Below are 12,498 nucleotides of genomic sequence, written 5' to 3' on the forward strand. Positions count from 1 at the left end.
GGTGAAGATTCCACAGATACTGCAAGACATATAGCAAAAAAAAGGTAAACCAAATCAAAATGACTGAAAGGGATATGATGAACACTGGAAAGTTGATAAACTATGCTGCATTTAAAAGGTCAGGACTTTGGGCTTTTTCAGTGCATAACCCCTAAATACTGCTATGACATTCATTTGGATGATTACCTTGCAGGCTTAGGGCTCCCGCAGCGTACCACAAACTGTGAAGAAGAGTGAAGCGATTTGGCTCGGTCTCAGGCTGACTCCATTCACATGGACTCAATCTTGATTCAAAAAACAAATGTAGAATAGAGTTTCAGTTCAGGTAAGTTCATAAATCCTATTTAGAAACAATCCTTATTAACAGTGCAGCAGTTGTACTAATAGTATTGTGTAAAATGTTTTGTGTAGTAAATGAGTAACAGCTCTTGTTCTGTCTCTACTGTTCTGTTCCTTTCTCTGACCTTCCCACAATGCAGATGCAGACTGCAGTCACAAAGTATGCAATCAGGATGCCGAACCAGGTCTCCCCAGAGAAGGGGGAGAGGAAGTCAAAAAACCCGGCCTCTTCAGAAACGATATCTTTGCGGAGGAGGATACTGATTCCGGTCTGCATGTAAGGTTTTGTCATTCCCACAGCCTTCTCACGGGCAGCAGTGAGAGTGAGGGGAGCAACGGCGAGATCAGCTTCCTGTGAACAAAACACATGAAAGGTTTGACATTACTTAATATCATCAGGATTATTTCATTGCCATGCTGGTTTTTGATTTATATGCATCCGTACAATACCAGTACTATTGTGTGTTTTTCTGTAAAACGCATCACGTACCCCTCTAACAACCTCCCCAATCATTCCGTTCCAGTTTCCACTTTCATCCTGCCGGCCGTATGCTCCATCCTTCACCAGGTGAACCTTGTATTTGAAACCCAGTTTCTTAGCCAGCTCTGTCAGCAGATCCATACAGTAGCCTTCCAACTGCGAGCCCTTGCTCATTGTGTAGGGGTCTTGCTGAAATTTCAAAAATTAAGTTGTTAGCATAATCCAAATGATTAAATTAAATAAGTTATTCATATAATGAAATTATAAATAATATTAAAGGAATATTCACCTCAAAATAAAAATTCTGTCATTATTTACTCACCCGCATGTCGTTTCAAAACAGTAAGACCTTCGTTCATCTTCATAACACAAATTAAGATAATTTTGATGAAAATCCGAGAGCTTTCTGACCCTTCGTATACTTTAATGCCCAGAAAGGTAGTAATGACACTGAAAGACTGACACAGAAAAGAAGAAATTGTTGAATAAAGTTGTTATTTTTGTTTTTCTCGTAGCTTCATAAAATTATGGTTGAACCACTGATGTCAAATGGACTATTTTAACAATGTCCTTACTACCTTTATGGGCCTTGAATATGGTAGTTGCATTGCCGTCTATGCAGGGTCTGAAAGCTCTCGGATTTTATCAAAAATATCTTAATTTGTGTTCTGAAGATGAACAAAGGTCTTACGGGTTTGGAACGACATGAGGGTGAGTAATTAATTATTCCTTAAAATGCAAAATAACACCATACTTTTCATTTTTAAACTTCCTTACCTTTATAGTGGTAACTATCAGTTCTTGCCTTGCTGAAATGGAAAAATTATAATAAAATTATTATTATTATTATTTATATAATTAATTTATAATAAACGCAAAAACATGATTTCAATTTAATATTTTAATATATTTTAAAATGTCATTTGTTCATGTTGGCAAATTTGAATTTTAAGCAGCCATTACTCCAGTCTTTCAGGATGACATGATCTTTCAGAAATATGAAATAATATTCTAATAAGCTGATTTGCTGCCCAAGAATATAATTTAAAAATGTATATATAATTTTAAATTTAAATATAAAGTTCAAAAGCATTAATTTCAGATCTTTAATTCATTCTTGCTGAATATACACAACCAGTCAAAAGATTTTTAATGTTTTTTAAAGAAGTCTCTTCTGCTCAGCAAGCCTGCATTTATTTATTGATCCAAAGTACAGCAAAAAGAGTACAATTGAAATATTTTTACTATTTGAAATAACTTTTCTATTTGACTATATTTATATTATTAAATTTATATTTAATTATATTAAAATGTAACTTATTCCTGTGATTTCAAAACTTTAGCATCATTACTCCAGTCACATAATCCTTTATATATCATTATAATATTTAGATTTGCTGTTAAAAAAAACATTTATTATTATTATTATTATTATTATTATTATTATGTTGAAAACAGCTGAGTAGAATTTTTTCAAGTTTCTTTGATTAATAGAAAGTTCTGAAGAACAGCATTTATCTGAAATAGAAATCTTTTGTAACTTTAAAAATCTCTTTATTACTTTGATAAATTTAAAGCATTCTTGCTAAATAAAAGTATTAATTTCTATAATTTCTTTGACTCCAAGCTTTTGACGGGGATAGTGCATAATGTTACAAAAGCTTTTTATTGCAGAGAAATGCTGATCTTTGGATCTTTCTATTCATCAAAGAATCCTGAAAACAATGTACTCAACTGTTTTAAATATTATTATTATTAATAATAATAATAATAAATGTTTCTTGAACAGCAAATCAGCATATTAGAATGATTTCTGAAAGATCATGTGACACTGAAGACTGGAGTCATTATGCTGACAATTTGGTTTTGATTACAGGAATAAATTACTTTTAAAAATATATTCAAATAGAAAGCGGTTATTTTAAATAGTAAAAATATTTCACAATGTTACTGCTTTTGCTGTATTTTGGATCAAATAAATGCAGGCTTGGTGAGCAGAAGAGAAAATCTTACTGTTCCTAAACTTTTGACTGGTAGTGTAAGTTTTAATTTAAAATCATGCTGAATCCACACTTTTGAGCGGTAGTGTAAATAATACTAAGATCTTATGACAGGACCCTGTTCATAAAATCAACAAGCATTTCGGTTAAAACAAAAAGAACAGAGTCCTACTGAGTAAACACATTTGAAAACCTCAGATCTGTTTAAGAGTGCGTTAGTTCAAAAGGGACCTCAAGTTGACACAGAGACATGGCCAAGATTTCAGTGGCTCCTCTATTGATCTGCCAAATCAGTTCTCTGGCTGGGAGTCTCATTTCCTGCTGCATTTGTGTCACAAATAGCTCCATCTTAAATTAGCCAGAGTCATCAGAGAACCTTTTGTTCAGCAGCCATCTTTAGCGAAAAAAGCCCCATCCTCGCTCCGTCTGCGAATCTCAGGGAGATAATGATGAGTGAATGGCACGGCTGCGTTTGATGCCCTCTTAGGCAGCTTCCGGGTTTCCGGAACCCGCAACGTTTGGCTGTGTTTTTCAGCATTCTCAGAAATGAGAGACGGCAATCTCATTGCAGGGCTGAGCTGTGACTAATTGGAGTTATTGTTTATTGTCACTTGATCACAAAGGCCTGGTAAGGGCAGTCAAAGCAAATCTGAAGCTGAAATTAAGCGAGGCCCTCAGGACTCCATCAACACCATAGAGTGATGTTGACACTCATCAGCTCCTCCTATTGAATTTATGACAGACACAGAGGGTCCCCGACATGCTGTCATAGCTTGGCATGTCTTAAACACTGTTCTGCTTGTTCAAGGCTTTGAATTGATTTATAACCGTTTTTGAGAAGGTTTCAGCTGGCTGACTTCCTCTCTGTCAGAGTGGGGTATGAAGTGTGCCAAGCAGGATGTGGTCACTATCTTTGATGATGTGCCCAGCTAACTGTTCAGCTATTTATCATATGACAGGCCTGTGAAATTCAAGAACTTCATGCGGTGAGGACAAGACGAGTTGGCACAAATTTCATCATAGCTGCTGTTTATGAAATTACATGAGATGCTGTAAAAAATAACTAATGCCTCTATTGTATTCTTGTAGAAGCAGAAATGATTCTAAGATGGAATACAAGAAATTATTTGATGTGCTGAACAATTTTACATGAGACAAAAAAGAACATCCTAAGAATGTTTATCTTTTATTATATTATATTTATATATTAACAATCAAACTTTGGAAATACCTGCTATGCAGATCTCTGACCCCAGCAGCAATACTACGCATACGCAAGAGACAATTCCCAACATGTTGCTGATTCTGACCTGCAAGCCAAACAGCAATTTCTATTAAAATATTTATATATAATGACATAAAATTTTATATAAAATACATTTTTATATAAAAATATATAGAAAATGTAAATAAAATTTTAGATTACATATAAGAAACACGATGACGACTTCTTACACTTACAATATTACATGTATGTATAGGCTGCATACAGTCTGCTTTATTACTGTTAATAATACTAAATAGTCCTCTCTCTACATACACATAGGTAGGCTGTTTATTGTTAATAATTGTAATAATAAAAATAAAAGTTGAAGACTTTGAGCAGTTTCTACCATGACCACCAATGCATTTTCAGAGCATCCAGCATACTTCATATCAAACAGACATAAATGACTTTCTAAAGGATCTATCAGTCAAACAGCATCATCCCAGTCTCACACTTACCATGATGTCTGCAGTGAAATTCCTCTGCGCTGGGGCTGCACTGACACTGACGCCGATCAAGACAGTGCTGTGCTTTACAATAATGAATTAGAGGGTTCCCACTAAAGGCTTGGGAAAAGCCAATGGGTTTTGGGGGGTGGAGAGAATCATCCAAATACTTGTAATGAAATGTGGGATGATAGAATGTTCTGAAGCAAGATAAATAATAGAACATTTAAAATGTTAACATTTTTGTCAAATTTCAGTGTCTTAGGTCAGTCTGGCCTAATATTGAATATAACAACTAGCTTGACCTCCAACACCAGTGTATCTGGGGAAAAATGATAAAGCATTAACTTTCCCATTAAGGGGCTATATTTGCATTTTTACATTCGTGAGGACAATTTTTATTTGTCCAATTACTTCAATCACTAACAACTGTTTAAAAGTTATGTATGTAAAAAAGAACATGAGTTCAAAAAATCATTATTGTAGATTATTACTTTTTATGCTGCAATAATGATTAATTAATTAAAGGAGAAGTCCACTTCCAAAACAAAGATTCTCATATAATGTACTTACCCCCTTTTCATCCAAGATGCTAATGTCTTTCTTCAGTCATAAAGAAATTGTTTTTTGAGGAAAACTTTTTCTCCATATGATGGACTGCTATGTTGCCCCGATTTTGAACTTCCAAAATGCAGTTTAAATGCGGATGTAAACGATCCCAGTCGAGGAAGAAGAGTCTTATCTAGCATAACGATCAGTTATTTTCATAAAAATAATACAGTTTATATGCTTTTCAATGTCAAACGCTCATCTTGTCTTACTCTGCCTGGACTGTTTTTTTCCGGTTTATGACAGTTAGGGTATGTCGTAAACTCCCATCTCATGTTCTCCCTCAACTTTAAAATCGTCCTATATAGCTGTTTTACCTTTTTTTTTAAGGGTGTTTTTAATGTTCACTTTGCAAAGCCTGTGTCGGTACTTTTGCAGCTATGTAGGATGATTTTGAAATAATTTTTGAAGTTGAGGGAGAAAATACAATTGGAGTTTTTCGACATACCCTAACTGTCTTGAGCCAGAATACACAGAGTTCAACGAGAGCAAGGCAAGACGAGCGTTTTAGAATAAAAAGTATTTAAATTGTACTTTTTTAATGAAAATAACCGATTGTTTCGCTAGATAAGACCCTTCTTCCAAGGCTCTGATCATTTACAACCACATTTGGGATCGTTTGAAGCCACATTTAAACTGCATTTTGGAAGTTCAACATCGGGGCACCATATCAGTCCATTATATGCTGAAATGTTTTCCTCAAAAAACATTGCTCCGGTGGCTGTGTTGGAGCCGTAACACGCCACAGATGTGTGCAGTGTGTGGTAAGAGATTTATTCATCATACAGTGTAGATGTGACATTGACTCATCAGACGGTGGATCCATTTGCAAGCCGTTTATTACAAACTCGTGGTCAAACAGGCAGACAATCAACACCGCAAACAGGAATATTAGGGCAAAGCAAGACAGTACCAGGATCGGGCAGAAGGTCGGGGTATCAGGCGGAAGTCAACAATGGTATATCCAGGCGCGGGTCGGGGCAACAGGCGAGAATCAGAGTCGAAAGGCAGTCCAGGTCAGAAACAAAGTATCCAGATAATCCAACAGTAGTAAACGCTCGGTGATGTCGCAAGAACAAAACTTCGCGACTAGTCTCTGTGGAAGGACTGTTTAAATAGCGGCAGAGCGCGCCAACAGCGGCGGAAGACCGCGGGGAGTTCGGCCAAAAGCGGTCCGGGTGGGAACTAATATTCCGGAGAAGGTTCCCGCTGATGACGGTCAGACAGAGCCACAGAGAACCGCCTCATAACAGAGCCCCCCCCCTGCGAGCGGCTCCTGAAGCGAGAGGGGCGACGTCGGGGTCTTCCACGAGGTCTGGGTGCTGGTCTCTCGGGATGCTCACGATGGTATGTTTCAGTGAGTGTGGGGTCTAGGATGTCTCGGGCGTTGACCCAGGATCTCTCCTCTGGCCCATATCCTTCCCAGTCTATGAGATATTGGAGCACCGGACCCCGACGCCGAGAGTCCAGGATTTCTCGGACCTGGTAAGCCTCCTCTCCGTCGATGATTAGGGGGGGTGCTTCTGGAGCAGCGGCCTCGTCCTGGTCCCTCTGTCCTCCCGGAGCAACAGCGGGCTTCAACAGGGAGACATGAAAGGTGGGTGAGATTCTGTATTGAGCAGGTAAGGCTAAACGGAATGATACTGGTGTGATTTGTCGAATTATTTTGAACGGCCCCACGTACCTTGGATTGAGTTTTCTGCAGGATTGTTGAAGACGGAGGTTTTTGGTGGAGAGCCAGACCCACTGTCCTGATTCGTAAGCGGGATTGCGCCTTCGGTGGCGGTCTGCTTGCTCGACGAGTCTCCGTACCGCTCTCTGGAGGTGAACATGGGCTTGATTCCAGGTCTCCTCGCTTCTTTGTAGCCAATGGTCGAGGGCTGGTAGGCTGGAAGGTTCACCTGTCCAAGGAAACATGGGTGGTTGATATCCAAGTATACATTTGAATGGGGTCATACCTGTGGCCGGTTTTTGCAGAGAATTCTGGGCATACTCGGCCCACAGGAGATATTGACTCCAGTCCTGCTGGTTGGAGAAGCAGTAGGATCTCAGGAAGCGGGTAAGTTCCTGATTAAGTCTTTCTGCCTGGCCATTGGATTGCGGATGGTAGCCTGAAGTGAGACTGACATTAATGTTCATCTGCTTACAGAACGCCTGCCACAAGCGGGACGTGAACTGGGGCCCCCGGTCAGTGACAATGTCCTCTGGGATTCCATAGAACCTAAATACTTGCTCCAGGATTACTTTGGCGGTTTCCCAGGCGGAGGGTAATTTGGCGAGGGGAATCAGTCGGCAGGCTTTGGAAAAGCGGTCTATTACGGTGAGTATGGTGGTGAAGCCATTGGAGGCTGGTAAGTCGGTCACAAAATCCATGGCGATATGGGACCAGGGTCTTTGCGGGATGGGTAGAGGTTGGAGGAGTCCGGCCGGTCTCTGGTGTGAGGACTTTGTCATGTTGCAGGTGGGACATTGATGAACAAACCGCATCACATCAGGGGTCAAGGTAGCCCACCAGAATTTGTTAGTGACCAACTCGGTGGTGGCGGTAATTCCCGGATGACCTGCGCTGAGGGAGTCATGGACATGGTGAAGGAGTCTTTCACGGAGGGATTCGGGTACGTATACGCGGTCCTGGGGGCACTCGGGTGGTGTGGGATCCGTGTTTTGGGCCTCCGTTATTTCTCCCATTATGTCCCAACGTATAGGGGCCACGATTAGCGGGGAGGGAATGATGAATTCTGGTGGGTTCGGGTCCACCTGGGGGTCGAACTGGCGTGATAGGGCATCCGCTTTACCGTTCTTGGAGCCCGGTCGGTAAGTTATCCTGAAGTCAAACCGGGTGAAGAAAAGAGCCCAGCGTGCCTGTCGAGAGTTGAGTCGTTTGGCACCACGGATGTACTCCAGATTTCGATGATCAGTTAGTACTAAGAATGGCTTTTTAGACCCCTCCAGCCAGTGTCGCCACTCCTCAAGGGCTGACTTCATAGCCAGCAACTCTCGATCCCCAACATCGTAGTTGCGTTCTGCTGCGGTGAGTTTGCGTGAATAGAATGCACAGGGGTATAGTCTGCCCGGGACCCCATGCCTTTGAGATAGCACCGCCCCGATGCCGGTACTGGAGGCGTCTACCTCGACGGTGAACTCCTTCTCAGGATCTGGGTGACGCAAGATGGGGGCTGTGGTGAACCTGGTCTTAAGGTCGGTGAATGCTTGCTCTCCTTGGGGTGTCCATTTCAGGACCGTGGGACCCTTCTTAGTCATGTTAGTGAGGGGCGCCGCCACTAGGCTGAAATTTCGAATAAAGCGGCGGTAGAAGTTGGCAAACCCGAGAAATCTTTGCAACTCCCTGATGGTGCGTGGGCGAGGCCAGTTGAGTACCGAGGCAACCTTATGTTCGTCCATGGTGACCCCTTCGTGGCTGATGATATATCCAAGGAACGAAGTGCTGGTCTGGTGGAACTCACATTTAGGTAGTTTGGCGTACAGCTGATGGTGAATCAGACGTTGTAGCACGTTTCTGACGTGTTGAACATGGTCCTGGAGGTTTTCTGAATAAACGAGAATGTCGTCAATGTAGACAATGACGTAGCGGTTGAGCTCTTCTCGGAATACGTCATTGACGAGAGCCTGGAAGATGGACGGACTATTGGAGAGGCCGAACGGCATTACCCGATATTCATAGTGCCCGGTTGTCGTGGAAAAGGCCGTTTTCCACTCATCCCCCTTCTTAATCCTGATCAGGTTGTAAGCGCTCCTCAGATCAAGCTTGGTGAAATACCGGGCCTTGCGTAACTGTTCCAGAGCAGCAGGTACGAGGGGCAGTGGGTAACGGTACTTTACTGTCACCTCGTTAAGACCTCTGTAGTCGATGCAGGGCCGTAGACCACCATCCTTCTTCTTGACGAAGAAGAACCCCGCCGAGACCGGGGATGTTGAGGGTCGGATGAATCCTTTACGTAGTTCCTCCTCGATGTAAGCCTTCATACTTTCGGTCTCAGGCTGTGATAGGGGAAAGACTCGACCCTTCGGCGGTGAGGTTCCTGGTAGGAGTTCTATAGCGCAGTCTGTAGCCCGGTGAGGAGGCAGTCGGGTCGCTTTCTCCTTACAACAGAAGGCCTCTTGTAGGTCACGATATTCCACTGGCAGCCTGCTGAGGTCGTCGTCGACGGGGTTGGCTGTGCCGCTTGTGGACCTGGGTATACAGAGGCTTTGGAGACAATGACGCTGACAGTGGTCCGACCATTTGGTGATCTGGTGTTCGGTCCATGAGATGGTGGGGTCGTGGAGTTCGAGCCAGGGAAGACCCAGGATGATGGGGTGTTCAGGTGAGTGTAGGGTGAATAGCCGAATGGATTCCGAATGCAGGGGTCCGATGAGAAGCGTCAGATCCTTTGTGGTGAAGGGGACCTCTCCGGAACCCAATGGTCTGCCGTCTAGGGCTGCCACGGCCACACGGGTTTCACATGGAATTAAAGGAACATGTGTTAGCTTAGCGAAAGCCTCATCGATGAAATTACCCTCTGCCCCTGAATCAACAAAGGCTGTGGTGGCTACTTTCTGTCCATTAATCAAGAGGGTGACTGGTATAGACATGGAGTGATTAGGAATTTTGGCGCTTACCCGTGATGGTGCGGCTCTAGGGGGCCGGATGGGACAGGTGGCCCTGATGTGTCCCGGTTGGCCGCAGTACAAGCACAGGTTGTCCCGGAGCCGCCTCTCTCGTTCCTCCTCGGTCAGATGAGTCCTCCCGATCTGCATGGGCTCTGGAGAGCTGTAAGTGGCACTGTAGTTGGATGCGGATGGAGCAGGGCGAGCTGGCTGGGTCTGGCGGCCACCTCGGCGTGAACGCATCAGATTATCAATTTGGATGGTCAGCTCCATAAACTGTTCGAGCGTTTTGCCCTCATCCCGGCAGGCCAGTTCAGACTGGAGATCGTGACTTAGACCTTTGCGATAAATTGCTTTGAGTGGTTCGGGTGGCCAGCCCGTTTGTGCCGCTAGGGTGCGGAAACGGAGCGTGTAGTCCGCCGCTGTGGTGGTGCCCTGTTTTAGCGCCAAAATCTCCTCACTGGGCTCCTTGCCCCCGGTGGCGTGGTCAAAGACCTCACGGAATTGCCTCAGGAAATCTTGGTAGCTGGGGAACGTCATCCTTTGTCCCTCCCAGAGCGCGGTTGCCCACTCCAGCGCTCTTCCTATCAGGAGAGAACATACCAGCGACACCTTGCTGTCATCATTGAGGAAGCTGTTAGGTTGTTGGTGAATGTACAAACTGCACTGCATCAAAAACCCCTTAGCTTTCCCGGGGGTGCCATCATACTTTTCCGGGAGAGACACACGTGCACTGTGGTTGGTGACGACGGGTGCAGGAGGAGGCATGGGGGGCGGAGCCGCGGCGGCTGCTTGCACGGCCGCCGACGCTTGAGCGAGCGCAGACACAGAGGTATTCAAAGTTTGCAAAGCTCTTAGCATTTCATCAGACAAGCGCGTGAGTTTATCCAGCTGATGTTCATGCGTGGCGAGCACCGTGCCCTGCCGAGTCATTTCATGGGCTAGTTGATAAACAGCCGCTGGATCCGGAAGCGGCGAAGTTTTCTGTGACATTGACTCATCAGACGGTGGATCCATTTGCAAGCCGTTTATTACAAACTCGTGGTCAAACAGGCAGACAATCAACACCGCAAACAGGAATATTAGGGCAAAGCAAGACAGTACCAGGATCGGGCAGAAGGTCGGGGTATCAGGCGGAAGTCAACAATGGTATATCCAGGCGCGGGTCGGGGCAACAGGCGAGAATCAGAGTCGAAAGGCAGTCCAGGTCAGAAACAAAGTATCCAGATAATCCAACAGTAGTAAACGCTCGGTGATGTCGCAAGAACAAAACTTCGCGACTAGTCTCTGTGGAAGGACTGTTTAAATAGCGGCAGAGCGCGCCAACAGCGGCGGAAGACCGCGGGGAGTTCGGCCAAAAGCGGTCCGGGTGGGAACTAATATTCCGGAGAAGGTTCCCGCTGATGACGGTCAGACAGAGCCACAGAGAACCGCCTCATAACAGTAGATAGCTTTACTTAAGTGTTTTTTTTAAATGCATAAACATGCACTAGACTAGGCTAGGCTAATCAGTGATGATGTTCTTTGATAATGTTAATGTTCTTCGTTTGTTTTCTGTAGCTGCTTTTTGTACAGCTGAAAAAACTGGGCACGCATGAGACCAGAAGTCAGACCCATAAAGTCGATAAATGGCTGCACCCACTCTTCCGGGAAAAAAAAGGTGGTGTTTTTGTTTTGTGTCTGGGTTTTGGGCATGTCACATTCTCACTTCACAGACAAACATGTCGGTCCATAATCACTGAAGCTACAAAATTATCCTTTTATTTACATCGTATCTGCACTTTGATGGGGAAATTTGCGAGCATGTGCACTGAACACAGCCTCTGTAGGCTCATTTTCAGCGCTGACTAATCTAAGCGCCTCTGATTGGTCAGTGCATTCCTAAGTTCAACAGAAACACATTTGGTTGGTTATAAGATTCAACGCTGCACAAAATAGTGAGTAAAAGCAAGTAATTCTGCTAATTGACACTTTTCATTCAGTTTCACTTTTTATTTTAATTGTGACACCCATAATATATAGTTTAAGTGTGTGGCATTTTTGCCCCAAGCCCTTCTGAATTTCCAACCCTAGTATTCATATATTCAGAGGAAAAAGTTAAATTAAAGGTGTCATGACATGAGAACTCTAATTTGCCTTGATCTTTTGGCATATAAGAGGTCTTTGTAACATTAAAACATCCTCAAGTTTCATAGCTTAAAATGTCCTTCTCATTATAAACAAATCATTTTTAATCAAGGTCCAAAAATGGCTCGTTTAGATCTGAGGTGCAAGATGACATCACCCAGGCACAAACATTTGCATAAACACTGCCTCCAGAGCAAGCTATCAACAAATAGTCACCTTCTCACCATAGGCCCCGCCCACTGACGTTCAGTATCTTAACGGCTGATCACTTGTTTGCGCTGAATGCGAGTGCCGCGCCGTGGCCAAAGCAAAAGAAATTACATTCACTGCCGCTATCATGACTACACTGAATACAGTATACAGATGCGTGTTTGTTTTCTGACACAGTCCACGTGCTTGAGTCTGTTGTCAATAGGACAATCGAGTGAAAGAATGTTCGCTTTGACATGTTTGGTTTAACCAGCTCGTTCGCGTCTTTGTACAGATATCAGAAGGATCCCAGCGTAAGGAACAAATGGAAAATTTATTTTTAATGGCATCCCATGTCAGAGGATTGTTTTGAGGCACATGTAGAGTCATGGAGAGTTCACAAAGAAACATTTTTTGAAAGATGAAGCGCCA

The 12,498-nt window shown here is 43.5% G+C and overlaps 1 protein-coding gene across 1 annotated transcript in view; it reads right to left on the bottom strand.

The window, feature by feature from the left end:
• si:dkey-183j2.10 (probable glutamate receptor) overlaps window positions 1–4,701 on the bottom strand; it is a 9,428-nt gene extending 4,727 nt beyond the window's left edge. The window contains exons 1-6 of the mRNA XM_051122524.1: window positions 4,546–4,701; window positions 4,052–4,130; window positions 1,598–1,629; window positions 830–1,009; window positions 465–691; window positions 187–284 (exon numbers count right to left, since the gene is read on the bottom strand). Coding sequence (XP_050978481.1) covers window positions 187–284; window positions 465–691; window positions 830–1,009; window positions 1,598–1,629; window positions 4,052–4,130; window positions 4,546–4,548 — 619 coding nt within the window. The 5' untranslated portion in view covers window positions 4,549–4,701. The remainder of the gene's footprint in view (window positions 1–186; window positions 285–464; window positions 692–829; window positions 1,010–1,597; window positions 1,630–4,051; window positions 4,131–4,545) is intronic.
• Between the last annotated feature and the right edge of the window lie 7,797 nt (window positions 4,702–12,498).

This window comes from Labeo rohita, chromosome 11 (genome assembly GCF_022985175.1).
Source record: "Labeo rohita strain BAU-BD-2019 chromosome 11, IGBB_LRoh.1.0, whole genome shotgun sequence".
In the NCBI taxonomy this organism is placed as follows: domain Eukaryota; kingdom Metazoa; phylum Chordata; class Actinopteri; order Cypriniformes; family Cyprinidae; genus Labeo; species Labeo rohita.